At 39.4% G+C, this 21,308-nt stretch overlaps 1 protein-coding gene across 3 annotated transcripts in view; it reads right to left on the bottom strand.

The window, feature by feature from the left end:
* The window catches only part of TTC39C (tetratricopeptide repeat domain 39C), an 87,737-nt gene that overhangs the window by 44,554 nt on the left and 21,875 nt on the right, over positions 1-21,308 (bottom strand). For 2 of the 3 annotated variants that reach the window (XM_057504104.1, XM_036905727.2), the window contains exons 2-4: positions 6,843-6,891; positions 5,003-5,131; positions 2,617-2,731 (exon numbers count right to left, since the gene is read on the bottom strand). In XM_057504104.1, coding sequence (XP_057360087.1) covers positions 2,617-2,731; positions 5,003-5,131; positions 6,843-6,891 — 293 coding nt within the window. Of the gene's footprint in view, positions 1-2,616; positions 2,732-5,002; positions 5,132-6,842; positions 6,892-19,412; positions 19,459-21,308 lie in introns of those variants that run through there. The other variant, XM_057504105.1, reaches the window with a different exon arrangement.

The raw sequence follows: 21,308 nt of genomic DNA, 5'->3' as shown, positions 1-21,308 counted from the left end.
TTAACATTGTCCCTCTTGAGAATATGGGCCACAAAGAAGACGTAAGACATGGGATTTACCCCGCTGCATGCCCCACGGGCTGCTCTCACCCAAGCCCGTGAGTCCTGCCTCACCTCTCCATCCGTGAACATGTTCACCTTCTGAGAAGGAAGGGAAGGGGGAGTCACATTACCTGTGCTTGTCTGAGAGCACCATCACATGTTTGAAAAAAAGGTCTTCTGTGGGGAATTTGCTGTGAAATAGTTCTCTCGTAACTGCAGAAGAGCTTATTCACTCAGCACTGTTACCAAGATGGCACCAATATTGTGCCCCCACTCCCTTTAGCGTTACCAGCTAGAGGGGTGAGGTAGGGCCATCTACAACACACATTCCCAACAAGGTCTGTTCTACAAAGATTACCCATTGAAAAACTTTCTAAGAAATGGATCCCAACAAAGAAATCAAGTTTTTATAGTTTAATAACCCAGTGGGTTCCTGAAAGGCAAATGAAGTACATTTTTGGTTATGTTTGCTTGTATGAAACATTGAGCTACTCACAAAGCAAATGATCACTACATACACCTCTTTGAACCTGAGGTTTTCATGTTTCCAGAATTTCAATATCACATTCAATAAATGATACGCCTTCAGGAAGAACCAAGAGTACTGTTAAAAAAAATCTATGCTGAACAGGATTAAATAATTGATTACATCAACCTATTAGGAGAATGGGGTAAAGGCCATGATGGTAATTTTTTAAAGAAATACAGTTCATGGATAAAATATAAAAATATATTGGCCTCATTAATAAAAGCAAAGTGAAAAACACCTGAATGTCCAAGAGGAACTGGTTAGATTATGGCACATTCATATGATAAACTAATATGTTACTAAAGTTATATTTTGAAGCTAAGTTATACAGCAAATATGTAAAATATTATCTAAGAGGGTAAATTAGAATGCAAAACACTATAGATTCAATTTTGTAAAAGAAATATAGAGAAACATAAAATACATTAGTGATAGTGATTTTTCTCCAAGTGGTAGAGATTACTCGCTTTCTTGCTTTACTTTCTTTCTGTATTTTCCAAATATTCTATAAAAATATTTAATAGTTTTTAATCAGAATAATTTTAAAAATAAAAAGTACTAACTGATGATTCTAAATTCCATGAGGGCAGGGAGCATGGCCACTGTTTGCTCACATAACACAGTGCTTAGCACACTGATCCACTCAATAAGTAATTATGGAGCATATCAATGAATGAACAAATGAAGGACAGATATATTCACTTTTAAAATTTTGATATGCTTTTAGACTTACATAAAAGGTGCCAGATTAATACAAAGAATTCTCAGATACCCTTTACCCTGATTCCCCAAATATTTTACTACATTTGATCCTCTCAACAGAAATTTCCATAATGGCTAAAATTAGCTGCTTTAGAAAGCCCTTGAGTGTCCAGAAACAGGAGTAAAGATCACAGAAAACACCAGAGCTCCTGTCTTAACCCAAGAGGTCTGACAGCTCCGTTGCTTTTATATATTCATCATGTGGAGCTTCCAATGAGGGATTTTATATTACTGCATTATAGAAATTTCACTCAAGTGATGAGCCCTCTACCATGTAAGTATTAGCAGAGTCCTGAGATGAGGATTAAAGAGAAAAAAGAAGTAACAGAACCAAAGCAAAAGGCAAGAGTACAATCACAGAACAAACTTAAAAAGAAGGATGAATTTCAGGCAGTCCAAATTTTGGAGGTCAAAATAAATAATTATATTCTACTTCTGACTTGGGCCAGATAGAAACAAAACATCCTCAAGTATGACAGAGAGGGAGAAAAGGGTGGGAAAAACTAGTTTCTGGTAGTCTAGAAATAAAAGTGTATGTGATAACTTAGTAGCAATATATCCTTCTTCATTTAAGTTTGGGAGAAAACATTTTTTCTGACTGTATTTTAGTTGATTTCCCTTTTGAATTTTCATTTTTTTCAAGTAAATCCTATCTACCAAAGAAGCAAGTTTCTGTTGTTTGTATCCCAGAGACAAATAACCACAAAAGCAGAAGAATTAGTGTTAATGTTAGACACAGTCTTATATCAAACTATTAGAGACGCCTGATACTAAAGCTACAAAATTCTGGAAAACATTTGTCTTAGACAAACTACTTAAGAAATTAGTTTGTGTCACTCACTAAAGTTTGTTAAAATATAGGTCATTCAAATATATTAGGATATGTTGAGCACATGTTCAAGCCTTCAGTAATAATTTACTGAGAAACTCAAATTTGAACCAGTTATATTTCTCATTAAAGGTTATTATCACAACTTGATTCCCCCAAAGAAAAAGTATTATCTATTTATATATATTTATACATATAGCATTGATAATTTCTCTAATTATGACAGAATTATCTTGAGACACAAGGATGAAATACAGACTTTGGGACTAAAATTATTCTACTGAATGTACATTAAACATTTGTGGTTTCAATTTCCCAAGTAATAAATCAGTATCATGCCTCCAAAGAGGTGCCACATATTTTCAAAGACTGAAATATGAGGCATTCTAAATAAAATATATCACCAATGTGTCCACTGAATTTTGAAAGCCATTAACAACAATGCTTCAGCTTACCTGACAATTCTTGTTTTACAAATGACAGCACAGCCAGGTAAACTTGACAGTCAGCTATGATTATCTGCCTCTGAAGCCGATCAACCATAGACGGGGTGGACTTTCGGACATCAACCTGTTTGATGGGAACAAAGTACATAACGATAACTCAAACTGAAGAACAATACTCCTTCCAAACACCTATTTCTTTACTGTGCAATATGATTTCACATAGGAGCTGTAAAACAGGGCAGGCACTGAAAGCATTCACAACTGAATTTATACTATGAGCCTGGCAGTTCTATCTTCCCATTAGATATGGCTTTGTTTTCTTAAAAAGACAACGCTCAAGAGCACTGTAACTCAGAAACAAATACTCCAAGTGATAAAGTGTGAGTTCAGGGGAACCCAGAAGCCAACATAGAACTTCAGAGTTTTACCTTTTTTTAAACAGTTCTTGCTTATCCAAAATAAAAAATCACAATAGATACAAAACATCCCCCAAAGTAGAAAACTTGAAAGCTGATTTGCAGCCATCTTCTCTCAGGTAGGACTAGTAGAGCATTCGTACTTTTGGGGCACACAACTGAGATGTGAGGGTCGAAAACTGATTACATTTCAGTTAAGGGGAAAACACACTGGAATTAAAAACTAGCTTTGAATGAACCACAGATTGAACTTGAAATTGAAATCGTACTTGTATGGTGACTACCTGTATAAAATAAGCAAAAAGGAAAACCAGAAAGCCCCACATCTTATAAAATGTTGATCTTTATCATAAAGAACGTTTCTAAGTGAAAAAAAAAAAATCACTGAAATAGAACACTGCATTCTTAATACAATGTAAACTTGAACAAAATAAACCAAATTGTTTTCATATGCTTTTACAATGGTATGAAAAACGATAAGATTTTTGCAAATGGGACGATGGTGTACATAGTATAGACAACAGAATGACCTGTTTCCCTGTTTTCTGGATTAACATAATCCCTCATGGTCACTGTTGCTCCAAATCTACTCCCAGAACTCATTACTCTGTTTGCTTAGGCAAATGTCAGCCTCCTGATGCTTCTGCCTCTTTGTGAGAACATCCAACACACAGGGCTGGTGGCAGAGCTAATGAGGCACTATAAGTGAAAATTCTTCTTAGAATGCAAGGCCCCATTACCAATGTTAATTATTAACCTATGTGCTGGGCGTGGTATTAGATACAGAGAATAGACATGTAAATAAGCTTACCGCCTAAAAAGGGAATTCATTGACTTACTACCATGTAATGCAGCAAGGGCTCTGATGGCTAAGTACAGAAAACCATGGGAACAAGGAGCAGGCAGACTCACCAGGGCCTGGGGCTCAGGCAAGAGTTGGAGAAAATGACACCTAGGAAGAACTAAAGAATGAGTAGGAACCAGGTCAAGAGGTGGGAGAATGTTCTAGGCAGAGGAAAAGTAAATGCCAATGAGCCACATTAAGGAGTTTGAACTTTACTGTAATGGCAATGACCAGGGGCGGGGACACTGGAAATGAAACCAGCTACACATTATTTGCAATTTAGCAGTTGTATTGTGGAGAATTAATTAAAGAATAGACTGGAGGCAGAAATGCCAGTGAGGGTTGTCTTAAGCACATGGAGATGGCAGCTGGCCTAGAGAAATGGCAGAGGATGGAGAGAAGATGAATTCGGGAGGTATTTAAGAAAAACAGGCAACAGGACTTGGTCACTGACTGAATGGAGGGGTTGAAGAGAGAGGAATCAAGGCCAACTGCGGCCCTTCTGGAGCGTCAGGAGGAGGCCCATCCAGGGTGTCCTCGGGCGCACACCACAACCAGGGGCAGAGGTGAAGCAAACTGGACTGACACGATGGAGCAGAAAAGGCAGGTGGCTCTTGCTGACTATGACCAACAGACTAGGTGTCAGCTAAATATGTGACATGCGTGAGACCCCAGGGCACTCCAGAAATACCAGAGGTAGGAGGATGCCTCTCCAAAGCCTAGGACTTTGCCTTGGAAGATGAAAGCAAATTCAGGAAAGTGAATTACAATGTTATTGTGACTTCATTAGTAATGGAAGGCTGGTGAGGCTGAGGAAAAAGGAGGTGAGCAGTTGAATTCCTGAATTAGGCCACAGTACAACGTATTTGGATTATTCATACAAAAGCCTCATTACCAAAGCCCTTGCCACATGGCCCATTATGGAAGATGACAATTTTAAGATAACAAAAGAACAGCCAGTGAATGGCCCTAATGACTGAAGGGGCTTCTGTTGTTTTAAGAAACACTTCTTATTACTCAAAAACCGTAAGAAACATTTATGCTTTCAGTCCTATTCTAAACACCAAAACCAAGTAAAAGAGCAATGTTCTAAGTAAGTGGCACACAGTTCATCACCTACAGAAAGAGTGCTTACATTCTTCTTAATTTTGTTCTTGATTGTTTCAATTACTCCAGCCTCTTCACTTTCACACAGCTTCTCCGTAGTTTTTAAGTCATCACATGCCAACTGCATTTTTTCTTCCTCAAATGTCATCATGGCATTCTTCCAAGAAAGAAATAAGGAAAGAATGAATTAGTAAGTTTCTGGAAGTTTAGGCCAATTTATTACAACAAAACTCCAAACTAAGGGGAAGAAAACCATTTAAATTATCCATTGCCATAAAAGAATTAGAATACTACAGCACACCCTATTCATTTAAAAGAGCTATAATCTCAACTAGGAAGAACATGTATTACACCAGCATGAAAGAAATATATGGTAATAAATGATTGTGCAGTTACTGTCCTCTTGTGTGTGTTATTACACACAATACCAAGAACCCTGTATATTTTCTGATTGGTCCACTTCATTCAGTTTATATAATAGTATCCCTGGCTCAATCAAGTACTGCAGAAAAGCTAATGAAACATAAGCCATTGGCGCTCTCTGAAAATCATCAGTCTTTTCAGGGACAACAATTCCAATGGGTGCACTTATAAGGAACTCATTTTACACTGTCCGCGGTGAACAACCCCACTGAGAGCTTGTTTCCAGGTACCTGATCCTGGTAGATTTTTTGAGGCCACAGTTGACTGGGTAAGCACCATCCCTGCTCTGCTGAAAACCTGCTACTTTTACTTAGTAGCACTGAGGTTCCTGAGATGAATGGGGTATGGGGCAGAGACAGGACGCCTGGTTCTTGGACGGACGCAGCAAACTCACGTATCTAGCCCTCCATCCCTGTCACATCTCACCAGCTCCACTGGCATTCTCGGACTCTTCAGTATGAATACAACTTACTTTTTCGATTCTAGGCAAACCGGACCACAGCTGCCTTTGCCCAGCACCCCCGCCCCCTACCACACTTTTCTCAACCCTGCCCACCTGCTACCTCCTCCACCCGGCCAAGCCTTTGGCTGTGCCTCCCTCTTAGCCCTTGCAGTTCTGGGGGTACACATTTTACAATCCCCACAGAGTACTACCTTCCCTAAAGTCAAGAACTATGCTTCCTTGCAAACAGGACTTAAAAAATGTTGTTGTATTACCTAGCAGTGAGAGGAAATAAAGGGCATGAATGAAAACCCATGTCACAAGAAGCCAGCCAGCCGCCTATGGCTGGGGACTGCCAGGCTGCGCACGACATGACCATTTGTTAATAATTATCTTTCTACATCTGGAGTCTTCCTCCATTTTACTTCTCTCCGTCTATACACAAGAATATTTCTTTTTTGCTCTTATACAATTCTATGGTAGTTTTTTTTAAAATTATGTGTTTCAAAGTATTCGTTGATGTTTTAAGTGTTTCTGAAAAATAAGAGCATGCAATTTTCTACATTGCCAATTTACTTAAAACCCAACTGCTACCTGCTCCCTCAATTCCTACATAGTAATATTTGGAAATGTAATAGTAACTGACAGTCTTGCTCCATTAATTTGTCTTCCTGTCCATATTTATTCAATAGCTTTAGAACAAACTTATTATCCGAAGTCTGACTTTTTTTCCTTTTTTTAACTCTAATGCAGTTTTAATTTTTTAAAGGTCTTTCAATTTAACTACATGTATTTTAAGAAGGATTTTGGCTGGGAAAATAGAATACCCTGGGAATAAGGTCTAAGCATTTTATTTTTAACATCAGGGAAGAGAGGGTATCTCATAGGTGTTGGGTAATAGGCAAAAGTCTTACTCCAGTTTTAAACTCTAAAAGATCTGTACCTATGCAGCCAGTGGCTACTACTTTCCTTCATGCCAATACCTCTCCCCAAATCAACTTACCAAAAAACTGACAAAACTGGCTCCAAAACTCATTAATGGGCTGTGATTTCTGTCAAGGAAACAAAACAAAGTTATTTTTGTTGTAAAATTTTATAAATATTTGATACATCAGGATCACCATATATTCCTAACAAGTGGATAGAAGACGTTAAGGTCTCCAAGCCAATCAAATTGCCCTAAGAAGAAAGTTTGAGAGGCAAGGAGGTTCACTAGTTCACCTGCCAGGATAGAATCTGCCTCTGAGTCTTCAAAGGAAGGCCAACCAGAAAGTCAGATATGAAAAGAGGTTGCCTTAGGAAATTGATCTGACAGCTACAAACACATGGCCAAAGGAAGATGAGTACTATTCATTTTTAAAATGCAAAACATGATCACCTCACACCAGTCAGGATGGCCAACATCCAAAAGACAAATCAACAACAAATGTTGGTGAGGATGTGGAGAAAGAGGAACCCCCCTACACTGCTGGTGGGAATGTAAATAGTTCAACCATTGTGGAAAGCAGTACGGAGGTTCCTCAAAAAACTCAAAATAGAAATACCATTTGACCCAGGAATTCCACTTCTAGGAATTTACCCTAAGAATGCAGCAGCCCAGTTTGAAAAAGACATATGCACCCCTATGTTTATCACAGCACTATTTACAATAGCCAAGAAATGGAAGCAACCTAAGTGCCCATCAGTAGATGAATGAATAAAGAAGATGTGGTATATATACACAATGGAATATTATTCAGCCATAAGAAGAAAACAAATCCTACCATTCGCAACAACATGGATGGAGCTAGAGGGTATTATGCTCAGTGAAATAAGCCAGGCGGAGAAAGACAAGTACCAAATGATTTCACTCATCTGTGGAGTACAAGAACAAAGCAAAAACTGAAGGAACAAAACAGCAGCAGACTCACAGAACCCAAGAATGGACTAACAGTTATCAAAGGGAAAGGGACTGGGAAGGATGGGTGGGAAGGGAGGGATAAGGGGGAAAAGGGACATTAGGATTAGCACACATAATGTCACAGGGGTGTGCCCAGGAAAGGCAGTATATACAGAGAAGACAAGTAATGATTCTATAGCATCTAACTACACTGATGGACAGTGACTGTAATGGGCTATGTGGGGAGGACTTGATAATAGGGGGAGTCTAGTAACCATAACGTTGTTCAAGTAATTGTACATTAACGATATCAAAATAAAAAACATTTTTAATGCAAAACATGTTCAAAATTTTACACATAGAAAATGAGCATCATTTTTAGAGTAGATCAAAGCATTTTACCACTGAGCCAGACCTCACACTCATGCCACCCAAAGAACTTTAAGAATGCCTCCCTAGTCAGTCGTTCCCCCACTTAATACATTTACTGTCCAGTTATACTTGCAAGCCAAATATGAAGCCCAAGCAAATTACAACCAACTCAATTTAAAGAACACAAGAATATAAACATTCTGCTTCAAATTCACCACCAGTACTCAACCCAAATTTCTATAGATTGCACTAAGGCATCACACATTATAACTGCCCTTCTAAATAAAAAAATTTACTGATTTTTTTATTATGTAAATAATATATGGTCATTATAAAAAGGGCAAAAACAATGTATTTATTCAATCCTCTGTGGGAAGTTGAATTTGTGCCCAAAGTGTGTGTGGGGTTGGGGAAGTATGGGAGAACACACACATTACATGTATATATGTAAATGCACAGACATATATATACCCAATGCTCAGATGAACATTTTTGTACATACACCTTTGCAGGCAAGTCCAAATACATTCTTGGGATAAACTGCTAGACAGAATCACTGAGTCAAATGGTACACAGATCCATTTTCCTCTTGAAGTACAAAGTATGTATACGTGTATGAGAGGGAGGGAGGGGTGTTAAGAATTACTTGGAATGTTAACTTCTACTACATTGTTTTTCTGCTTACTTGGAACCCACTCGCATTCCACAATGAATAGTAGCTTTTTTACGCCCACTTAGTAGGATAGCCTACAGGAAAAAAATCAGGTCAACTCACTGGCAAAGTATTTCCCACTAGTGCTCACACCCAACAGCACTGTTAACATCTCTGTCATCCCTACACTCTGCACAGAACATGTTGGTTTTCCCATTCCACAGGTCTACACAGACAGACATTAGAGGCTCCCAACCTCCTATGTAATTTGGTTTGTGTATCAGTGTCCTCTCTAGAATGCTATTTTCTGCCTCTTATCCCCCATTATCATGCCTCACATTCAGCAGGCATTCACCAAGTACGAATCAGTGAAGAAATGATACAGAACTCTGCCTTTCAGGAACAGACATTTCAATCAATTGCTGATGAGCGTGGCTTTCTCCCTTTTTCCCCTTTCCTTCCTGACATGTTAACCACATTTGAAAAATAAAAGAAACTGAAACTAGGGCCTAGTATTAACACATGAGCTTCTTGTTCTGGACTAAAATTAGGTTCCTGAGTGCTGAAGCTCTTAATTATTCATGGTACCCTAGTCTATTCTTTGGTATTTCACAGACCATCTTATCATTTAAGTGGACAACCAGCCCATAGCTTGTGGGCCCGAGACTCTTGGTAATGAACTCTCCTAGGCTGCTCATCACTGGATGTGGAAGAGCTTCATCTAACGAGGTTCACTTGTTTGGTTCACTTGACTTTTTAACTCAACATAACTCAAGTGATCTGACACTAATTTACATCATCTTAATCAATCTCGGCCCACAAATGTGTTTCTACATAAAGCTTTTTTTTCCATTTTGGAGGTTTGAAAAATGCTTGCAGAGAGTAGAAGAATTGTAACTTCAAAACTGATGCTAGGATGGGAGGAGGAGGAGGCGCCTGGCTCACTTCAGTCAGCTCATATGGGGAACCAATAACCAGTGACCAAAACACAAGGGGAGGAGGGCATCATGTAAGGGTTGAGAATAAAGATAGCCTTAGACCAAAATACAAACCTTTCTAAATACCAGAAGACACATAAAAAAAGGATGTGGACACAAGTGAAATAGACCACATAGCAAAAACCTCACTTATTCAACACAAGGGAGGATAAAAATACATACATATTTGCTAATATTGAAAAAAACAACGGTAGGATAACTGTATGTTTTCATATACAACAACATTATTATTTACTCACTGCAGTAATACAAATCCTTTCTCGTTCCCAGACCCAATTCGAGTGCATGTGTGCGGCGTCTTCCCACACACATACCACCAGGCAATTCTCAAACACCAGCAAGGTGCCCCAGAACTCAACTCAGTTCTGATCACTGCCCATAGACGTCACCAGATTCCCCAGGTTAAGGGCTCTGGCCTCTAAGACTGCCCTCCAGCCCCAACTCCAGACTCTGGGCACAAGTTCCAGGCAGTTACCTGTGCTTCTGACCTACTGGCTACTGACTGGGTTCCCACCACCTCCCCCTGAGGTTCAATCAATTTGCTAGAGCGGCTCACAGAACTCAGAAAAACACTCATGTTTACCAGTTTAATAAAGGACACCGTAAAGGACACAAGTTAACAGCGGAGGAAGAGATACACAGGGCGGGGTCCCACGTAAAGGAGTTCTATCCTCATGGAGCTTGGGGCCCTGCTGGGTGGCCCGTGGAAGCTTTCTGGTTCCCCAGGCACGGAAGCTCTCTCTCCCACAGAGAAGCAGGGTCCGAGAGAACACAACACGGCTTCTCAGGGTTTGGTGAGGCTTCATTGCACAGTCATAATTGGTCATCGGCCACCGGCTGATTCAGCCTCCAGCCCCGGCCCATGGGTGGGGTCCAAAAGTCTCTCCATAACAGGACCAGACAGCCACTTCACCTTTCAGGCTCTGCGGTGTTTTCAGGAACTGTGGATGAAGACCAAATACACCTGGGAAATATATATGTGGTCATCTGAATGACCACATATATGTTTCTTACAACTCATTATATCACAATAACTCATAAATTTTTTTTAAAAATGGACACCTGTAAGGTAAGGAAGGGAAGAGGGAAGAAAAAACAAGGATAGAAACAAAGCTTCTTTGTATATACTTTGTTTTGTAAATTTGACTTTGTAACCATGTAAATATTATACATCGTAGTAATCCCATTAAATTTAATAATGCAATCCCTAGAAATAAGAAGTAAAATGAATTAAATGTACCTAAATGCAAATCCAGTTGGTAAAATAACCACACAGAACAGAACTATTTCAATGACTTTAAAACATAGAAATTCGACACACATCCCTATTAGTAAATACCCTTAAAAACAAACCCCAAAAGATGGCAAAAAAAAAATTACATTTGTTTTCAGTAATCATCTTCTTCCTAATCAGGTGATACTGTTATTCTAAGTCTGCTGGGTGTGCAGTTTGTGACAAACAATGCATAGGTATGCTGGTGTTTGTTGAGACCCAGGATGTTGTTCTTAGAGAAGAGAATGAATTAAAAATCTTATAGTCTAGAATGGGACCCGGATAAATCAATGAAACTCATTGTATTATCATGTTTAAAAAAATACATGTCTCCTAGGTCTGTCTGCTGAAAAAGCCTAGAAATGATAACCACTCGGTAGCACTGAGCATGTCTAGAACCCTCTTTAAAGACATTGAGAGAGACCACAGCTCCTTAAAGAAATGCCTGGCTCCAGGTCACGACAAGAAATGTTCCAGAAAAGCTTGGGGGTATAGCAGAAAGCAAGGAAGTCTTAAAAACTATTATGCTCTTCAAGAGGCTCCCACTAGCCTAACATGGAACAATTTGATCACTAATGAGGGTAAAAACAACAATGCATTCAAATATCAAATAAGTTTAAAATCATAAATTCTTTTATGACACTTTTAATCAAAATACCTCACTGGTTGCCTATGGCAGATGCTAGGGAACCAACTCATTATTTTGAAAACTGATGAAGATGGAAAGAATAAGCACTTTTAGGCTTTCTTTTCTCTATGAACTCAGAGTAGCCAATTAGTTTTGGGTTGGGGAGGTGTCTTTATAAAACTATCCTGGGCTAATAAATGAACAGCAAATGATAGATTCAGAATCTCTTGCTTTGCAGCCCCTAATGGATTAATGGATATAGGCAATGATCATAAAGACAGGGGAACATATTAAATACCACCATGCTAATACGACCAGCAACATCCAAAGCTGGGGAAATTCTATAGGACAAAGATCCTAGTTGCCTCAACAATAAAAACATATATGGGGAAAAAAAGAGGCTGAAAGGGAATCTCTAAAATAAAAGGCATATGAACAACAGAGACACATAAAGACACATATAAGACATAAAATATATATACATACACATAGAAACACAGACATACATACACACACTAGCAACAGTTAGAAAGTGACACTTAATCATTGACGATAGCACCAGCATATCATCTAAGGATAAATCTAACAAAGATGTGTAACACTGCTACATTAAAAATGCAAAACATCACTAAGAAAAATGAAGGCCCTAAATCAGGGTTTCTCAACAGGACAGGACAGGCAATTCTTTGTTGTGGGGCCATCCTATATGCTGCAGGTTATGGAGCAACCCACCCTGTCCTCTACCTACAAGACACCATCGGCACAGAGCCACCCTCCCCAGAGGTGGGACAACCAAAACATCTCCAGACAAAGTCTTCTGGGGGCAGAATCGACCCTGGCTGTGAACCACTAATCAAAATAAACAGACACAACAATCTTAGGCACTGAGAGGCTCGACAGAGTAAAGCTAAAATGTTTATTTATCTTACACTGAACTCCTGTTTCAATGTAACCCCAAGCAAAATCCCTGGGTGGGTGTATGTGTGCTGAAAAGTGGATTCTAAAACCTATATGGAAAATCAAAATACTTAGCATAGGCAAATCAAATTTGAAGAACAATAATGCCAGAGGCCTACAACACCCTATATCGAAGCTTAATTACGATTTTCTGTTCACTCATAAGAGATTGAAAAAGGCAAATGACAAAGAGAAGATACTTGCAAAATACTTATCCAGCAAAGAGCTCATTTCCAGAATATGTAAAGAACGTCCATGAATCAGTAAAAATGACTGACAACCCAGGAAAAAAATGGGTATTAGTCTTGAATAGGCGCTTCATCAAAGAGGATATCCAAATAAGCATATTAAAAAGTGCCAAAATGCATTCCTTATCAGGGAAACGCAAATTAAAACCACAATGAGATACCACTCACTATATTCTCATCAGATTGGCCGTACTTATAAGGACTAACAATACCAAGTGCTAATGAAAATGTGGGGAACTGGAACTCTCATGCATTGCTCAGCAATATCTACTACAGCTAAACATATACCTACTATGTGGTTCAGGAACTTCATTCCTGGGTACATATGAATTATTATGTCCCCCAAACATGGATGGTATGTTAACAGTAGTAGTGTTCACAGTAGCCTCAAACTGAAAACTATGGAAATGTCCATCCGCAGTAGAATGGATCAAACAACGGCAGCATATTCATTCAATGCAAAAGTTCACACTATGAAAAAGAACTACTGCTAAATGCAGTAACATAAATTAATCTCATAGACATAATGTTGAGTGAAAGAAGCCAGACACACAAGAGTACATATAATGAATGACTCCACTTATATCAAGTTCCAAACCACTATTCTGACCTCTAATGATGACAGAGGTCAGAACAGGGCTACCTTTGAAGGCTATCAACTGTGAAGGAGCCCAGGGGAGGATGTTGGAATGTTGGAAATATCCTATAACTTTATCTGGGTGTAAGAAGTTATCCTACGATATTTATGTATATATATATTCTTTGCTGTAAGTTTTTCCTTGTGAAAAAAAAAGCTAAAAAGAGAAGAAAAGTAAATCAAATGATCATTGATGGGTACTTGATTTTATGAAGAGTTTAGTATTAATTTTTGGTTTTGGTGTGGCAACAGTACTATGGCTGTATTTTTAGAGGTATATATGAAAGTATTTACAGATGAAATGATGACTGGGATTTGGTTAAAAAATAATTTGAGGTGAGAGGATTAAAGCTGAGCAGAAGTATAGGTAAAACAAGGTTAGCCATGGTGATAATTATTGATACTGGCTGACTGGAACATGGGAATTGATTAAAATATTCTACATATTTTGGGAGATGCAGGATATTTTTCAGAATAAAAAGTCAAAAAACAAACATATAAATAAAAATCCCCTTCAAGAGAAATGTCTTTTGCAATCCTTTGAGGAGAAGGCTTCTTATGGGTGCTGCTGTTTGAAATCTAGTTTGCTTTTTAAAAATGAGCCATCAGTAATAAAATGGTTCTAATTTTGTGTCTGTGTAAGGAGTTTCCCAAAGGTGGAAAACCTGTTGTGAATAGAAAGAAGTAATTAATCATCTGTTCCTCAATTCATTAGCACTCCTAAGGAAATTTAAAAAACAAGTTTCTCCATAATATTAAAAATTGGACTGATGATGTATCTCAGTTTCCTGAAATCCAGTGGAAGGACATGTATACATTTGATCCCCAAAGGCTTATTTTTCCATTAAATAAATGAGCATAATTACTACATGACAGTCCTTACCTGAACGTTTCTTCAAATGTATAACCCTCAACACAGTTGACAAATGGCTAGTTTTTAAGCTTTTGATTTTCTGAAAATGTTCTATATTTACATTATGTTAAGTTCTTAGAAGAATTCTCCAAGACGACTTTTTTCCCCTTCAAATGTGTAGGGAGACTGGACTTCGTGGGTTAACAAGGAAAGCCAGGGCAACCTGAACCTGATCATAATCAGCCCATGGCAGTGACTCTCACCTCTCAGCAGCCCAAGGTCCCAGATCCGAAGGTTGAAGAAATAACTGCATATTCAATGTTTTCCTGTTATCTTGCTGTTATTCATTTCTAGTTTGTTTCCATTATGGTGAGAACATCCTCTGTATGATAAGAATTATTACAAATGTGTTGAGTTGCTCTATGACCTAGATATTGTCAATGTTCATGAATGTTCCATGTGTGTTTGAAAACAATATGTATTCTAATTTTATTGGATGGAATATTATAAATAATTCAATAGATCCTAAAAGAATAAAAATTACTGCATAAATTCATATCTCACTGCCACTAAAGGGGCTGTGCCTTCTCTGTGACCCAGGCTGCTCTTGGGTGCCGTGCTATTTTAAAAATCACAGTTCCATGGGGGTTAACTTTCCACAATCAACCAAGTATTATTGAACACTTCTCTAGCCGCCTCCCTCCCTGCCTTCAGAAACACGAATTTGCTAACAAGTGACATCCTCTGCTCTGCCTGGTATCTCCATGGGCTTCAATGGGACAAAACTGGTTTAGGGCTCCATTTTTCTTTCTGATGGTAAAATAGTGCCAACAGAAGAAAAAAGTTAAGTTCGTGAAGCCATTCGTTGCAACATCATCCCAGACAGAGAAAACCTGGGTTTTAAAAACTGTCTACATAGGAGAAAAGCTTCATGGTATTGGATTTGGCCATGATTTCTTGCATGTAACACCAAAAGCACAGGGAACAAAAGTAAAAATAGATAAATTGGACTGCGTCAAAATTTAAAACTTCTGTGCAAAGGACCCAATCACCAGAGTGGTAATGCAACTGCAACCCACAGACGAGGAGAAAATGCTTGTGAATCCTCTAGGTGGCAAGGAGTTAACATCCAGACTATATAAATAAAACTCCTACAACTCAACCAAAAAAAAAAAAAACCAAAACCCAAACAACCCAATTAAAAAGCAGGCAAAAGACTTGAAAAGATATTGCTCCAAAGATGTACAAATGGCTAAGAAGCACATGAAAAGATGCTCAACATCACTAATCACTAGGGAAACACAGATCAAAACCATGATGAGATACACATCACACCCATTAGGATGGCTATTACTAAAAAAAGAAGAAGAAAATGAAAATAACAAGAGTTGGTGAGGATGTGGAGCAATCAGAACCCTTGGGCACTGTTGGTGGAAATGGAAGATGGTGCAGCCAGTATGGAAAACAGTATGGCAGTTTCTCAGAAAGCTAGAAATATGCTTATCATACAACCCAGCAATTCCACTTCTGGGTAGATGCCCAAAAGGGTTGGACTCAGAACAGCCGTTTGCATATCCATATTCTAGCAGCATTATGTGCAAAAACCAAAGGTGGAAGTAACCCAAGACAGCTGAGTGGATAAATAAAATGTATACAAAATTTGGAATATACATATAAAGGAATATTAATCAGCCTTAAAAAAGAAACTGCTACATGCTACAACATGGATAAACCTGGGTGTACTATGCTAAGTGAACCAGTCATAACAGAAACACTATAGATTTGACTTATCTGAGGCACCCAGAGTAGCCAAATTCAGAGAGCCAGGAAGTGGAATGGTGAGTGCTGGGTGGGTGGGGGTGGGTTTGGGGGGTGGAGGGGCAGTAGGGATGGAAAGTTCTTTAATGGGTATAGAATTTCAGTTCTGCAGGACAGTTCTAGAGATGGGTCAAACAACAATGTGGATGTACTTGGCACTACTGAACTGTATGTTTAAAACTGGTTTAGATGGTAAATTTCATGTTATGTATATATTTTAACACAAAAAATTTTTGAAAATGGAAAAAAAAAAGTCTATAAGAGAAAAATATCTCATACAATAACCAGGTAGTGGATTATTATGATATAGAAAAACACCTCTGATAGAATTTAATATAGAAACAAAAGTTTTGTGCAACCTACATTCCAATACGTCTGAATAATGAAAAATGAGATTATTTGTTGTGAGGGCCAATAAGATTAACACCAATTTTATTCAATGATAAATGACTGTGTGTGGGAGGATAAACAGTCCTGAGCGAAACCACACTAATCATGTTTCAATAACATTACGAAAGACGTTCTCCTTACATCTGCATACCTTTTACAGAGAAAAAAGCACCACTTAAGTCAATTTATTTATTCTAAATGCTCCCTGTGATTCAGTTATTGCCGAACATCTCAACAGAATATATTATATCCAGCCAACCAAACAGAATGATGCAGCGATTCAATAGCAAAACAACGAAAGCCTGCTTAAGCGGACCTGAGTTACTCACACAGGGGCAGCTGAGGTCTAGCTGTGCCCAGCTGTGCCCCAGGGTACTGTCTGCACACAGGTACTAGAAAAATAGCAGGAAAATAAGTAAAGAGAGGAACAAACTCATATGAGATTATTCCCCAAAACAGTCTCTGTTTTTCCAAAAACAAATGCAAATGATTTGGGGACTGCTTTTTATATTATCAACATTAGTGTGAATAAGATTTGAAATGCATTCAAATAAAAATTTGTTTTTCATTTTTTTAGTGACATCTTCCCTCTTTCTGAGCTGGCTTCTACCCACCCTACTAAGAAAAATAATAAACTTCTTATTACAAAACTTTTCAATGAAGTCTGAGTTAAAAACTGCAATATGCTGAAGTTAGTACCAAATAAAGACATGAACTGTCTAGATTTCATGGGACACTGACCACCTGAACGTAGACCTCACTTAACTTGTACCTGTGACTCCTGGACTATTAGCCATTTTTACACGCCTGTATTTCCATTGTGTAACTTTGAGTACAGTGTGTTATCACTACATAAGATTAATTTGATTCTTTTGCAGTGAACTATGTTTTCCAAACATACTGGGCTTACTTTTTAACACCACTCAGCAATGGGAAACTATTATGGTGAGCCTCTCAGAAGTCACAATCTTAATCTGGAGATGTTACAGCAATCATAGAGAAAGGGATGTCTGGTAGGCCAGTGCCAAAGAGCACAGAGGTTCCTACTACTCACCAACCAAAGAGACTGAAAGATTCACCTTTGCTCCTACTGTGTGAGCAAGGAAGAGGAAGGACACATTTTCAGCACCTTGTTTTGGCAGCATTCAATCAACCAACATTTATTGGAGAGTCCATCATATGCAGAAAAGGAAAAGGTGCCTCAGAGGTAAGGAAGGAAAAACTCCAGACCACAGGTCTAGGAAGAAGAGTGCTCTATTCTTTCAAATGGTGATCAAGGTGTAAAAAAACCGTAAAAAAGCTCATTTAAAGGATTTTTCTTAACATGATTTGTAAGAGTTATTAAGATTATTTCTCAAAAGGAAAAATATGTTCTGAAAGCATTTTGTTACAAAGGTCTAAAAATGCTGCCTATATTACACACAACATCCCTACTGGCCTCACCTATGGATGGAGAGCAATAACAGAACATTCCTTTTGAAGCTTGTTATGGGGCAGATTGTAATGTAAGATTCACTGTCTGCAGTTTTTCTAGAAAAGTTAAACTACTTCCATAGGAATACCAGGGGCTCTCTCTCATTCACTGAGTTCCATCCTCCCAACAGGTCTCAGTTAGGGACCCAGGTCCATGCACCCCATTGCTCTGCACCTTCTGATTCTCCAGGATAAATTTCCAGTTTAGAGCAGCACAGTGTACAGCCAACTCTGAGACTTTGGGGAGGGGTTAGATTGTCAACCCCATCCAAGACCAATAATTAGTCCTGTGATTATGAAATCATGCCCAACAAAAGCAACACAATTTACTATCAAAGTCAAAGAAATGATGGATGTTTTTCCAGGTTGCTGCTTGCCTCCATCAACAAAGTTAGATTATCTAAGAGAAAACGATAAATTTTCATGTTTGAAACAACAAAAGTATGTTTTAAAAAACAGGACATTAAATTTAAAATCACACCCCCAAGTTGTAACCAGATTATGTTCTGCTGTTTGGAAGAAAGTAAATGAAAAGTGACCACTTCTAGACATGGGGCTATAGGAAAATTCTAATAAATCTATGTTTGTTTCACTCATCCACTCAAAATATATTTGCTGAACAACAAGGGAGCAGCAGCCACTATGCTATGTGCTGGAGATACACAGATGAACGAGAACCCTCGTCAGCCCGCCAGGGAGCCCCAGCAGTCGTGTGTGGCTGCTGGAAAGTGGCATCCCAATAATAAATGCAGATGGAAGGTGGGTAGATGGCTCATGACATTCCATCTGACGGACGTTCCACTGCAGGTTTTAAAAAAATAACAAGATATAAGACTGTCGTCCAGCTGAGCTCATAAAAACTGCTTCCATAAACAAATACAAATGTGCCTGTTTCCTTTATCAGGAAGGAACAAAGGGGAATTTCATTCTCAAGCCTCTATTCTTGCTTTTCAGATACAATCCAAAGCACAATGGCTGGGGAACTTCTTATCTCAAGGACAGCATGTCTCTAAAAACATTGATCACCACAGTCATTTAGTTTATGACCATTTGATTTTCAGTGTTTGGGACGGAGCCAGTCTTCTGGTCAGACTCATGTTCACAGTGTGCCAACCCTCCCTGGGGATACAGGAGGCATTAGCGCACCACCCACTGGCCCCAGGGTGCCCCATGTTGGGTCAGGTACACCTCCAGGCCAAGAGGCTGGCAGTCCCAGGGAGGGGTTGCCTGTGTGTGTGCAACGGTGTTTGCATTCACAGCCACTGGAGTGTCTTGCTGTTCACTTTTATTACATTAACTGCTGATGACATAGCCTTGCATCTTATAGAAAACGACCTTGTAATTCTCCGCCCAGAAGACATGAAAGTTTCTCCCTGGAAGCAGTGAAGCCCTCACCTTGGGGCAGGGCACGCGAGGACTTCTGGAGGCAGGCAGGCTGACATTCCAGGTCTCCCCCCACCCCATAAGGACGGAATAAGTAGATGCCTCAATTATCTGTTCCTACAAGCTGGGCTGCAATCCTCTGCAGGGAGCCACTCTACGAGGCACTCTGAAAAAAATGACTAGGCCTTTGATCCTTACCTTCCTACAGACAATTGTTCTGATGGATGCAATCGATGATGTATGCACACGAAGGATGCACCCCCTACATACGCCAAGATACCCCTCCAAGCCACTGTGGTCGTTTAAAATACAACCTGGTTTGACAAGTGCAAGGCAAAACCAGAGTTCTACTTGTCGGCATCTTCCTAGAGCCCTGCTGAGGAAAAGCTGGCAGATTCAGGTGTCTACCTTAGGCCCTGGGCTGGAGGGAGATTTGGGGAGCAGCTATGGAAGCCGAATGGCAGACAGGATAGAGGACCCAGTGTGTGTGGCTCAGGGTGGGGGCCAGGGGGCCAGCAGCCTGGACGGCTGAGGGCCAACCCCTCACACTGAGTCCACTATGGTGGCCGGGCACCCAGCCAGCCAGGCCCAGGAGGAGGGAGATGAGAAGAGACTGGGAGGGAAGAATGAAAGGCAGGAAGAAAAATTTGGTCCCAAGTCCCCACGTTTTAGCTTCCAAATGAGAGAATTAACTGATCTTATTAATACAACAGATGACTTAATGCATTGATATTCAGGAAATAAAATATATGCATAGAAAGTCTGTCCTAAGAAACGGGAAAAATGTAAAATGTTTCCATCTCATTTCCATTTTTACTTTATCCTGTGAAATTTCCAAATCCAGAAAAACACAGTGAGAAGGGAAAATCATGCCCTTTGCCTTGGGCTTTGGTACATGGGGTTCTCCAGCCTGAGCCCCCGACCTTCCACCTCCTGCCTCACTAGCTCCTGCTCAACCTTCCAGGCTTTGGGCCAAAAGGTGCTGGGTCCAGACCACCTTTCCTGGCCGCTCTGGTCAGGCTAAAGCCCTCACCCAGGCTCCTCCTGCCCCTTTGCCTTCTCCCGTCAGAACACTGGTCACACACTCCACTGCTCTTCCTCTGGAACAGGGCCTGCTCAGGCCTGGCATCTACGGCACCCTCAACAAGTAAGGCTGAGTGAATGAATGAATCAATGGATGAATGAATAGGTGACAAGCAAATGAGCAAAAGAATTAGTAAAAGAAGGCAGAGAAGATGATATCTACATGATGAGTTATGTGATAGGTGAAACTGTTTATTCTTTTTCATGCTGTAGAGCTGTTTCACTGAGAGAAAAAATTCATCAAACAGTGCCTGGCACGCAAAAGGTAAAATACAAGTGCACAGGGATGCTTCAGAGATATCGTGCGTTTGATTCCAGACCCACCACAATAAAGTAAGTCACCGTGTAGTGAGTCAAATGAAGTTTCTGGTTTCCCAATGCATATAAAGGTTTTGTTTACACTATACTGTAGTTTAGTAGTAAGTGTGCAATAGCATGTTTAAAAAACAACATGCCTACCTTAATTTAAAAATACTTTATTTGCTAAAAAATGCTAACCATCATCTGAGCTTCCAGTGGGTGCTCATCACTGATCCCAGATCACCAAGACAAACAACAAAAAAGTTTGAAATACTGCAAGAATTATCACCATGTGGCACACAGACACGAAGTGAGCAAATGTTGTTGGAAAACTAGTGCCTACTGGCACTTGCTTGTTGCAAGGTTGCCACAAGCCTTCAATTTGTAAAAAACACAGGATCTACGAAACAGGATAAAACAAGGTATGCTTTATTATAAATGATGCTAACAAATAATGAATTGGTCCAAAGAAACAAATAACATTTTCCATGCCTATGAAGATACTCTTGAAAACAGGATTAAGAC

This window comes from Manis pentadactyla, chromosome 6 (assembly GCF_030020395.1).
Source record: "Manis pentadactyla isolate mManPen7 chromosome 6, mManPen7.hap1, whole genome shotgun sequence".
Lineage (NCBI taxonomy): Eukaryota > Metazoa > Chordata > Mammalia > Pholidota > Manidae > Manis > Manis pentadactyla.
Note: the sequence above shows the minus strand (reverse complement) of the source record. Positions and strands in the feature narration are given on the sequence as shown.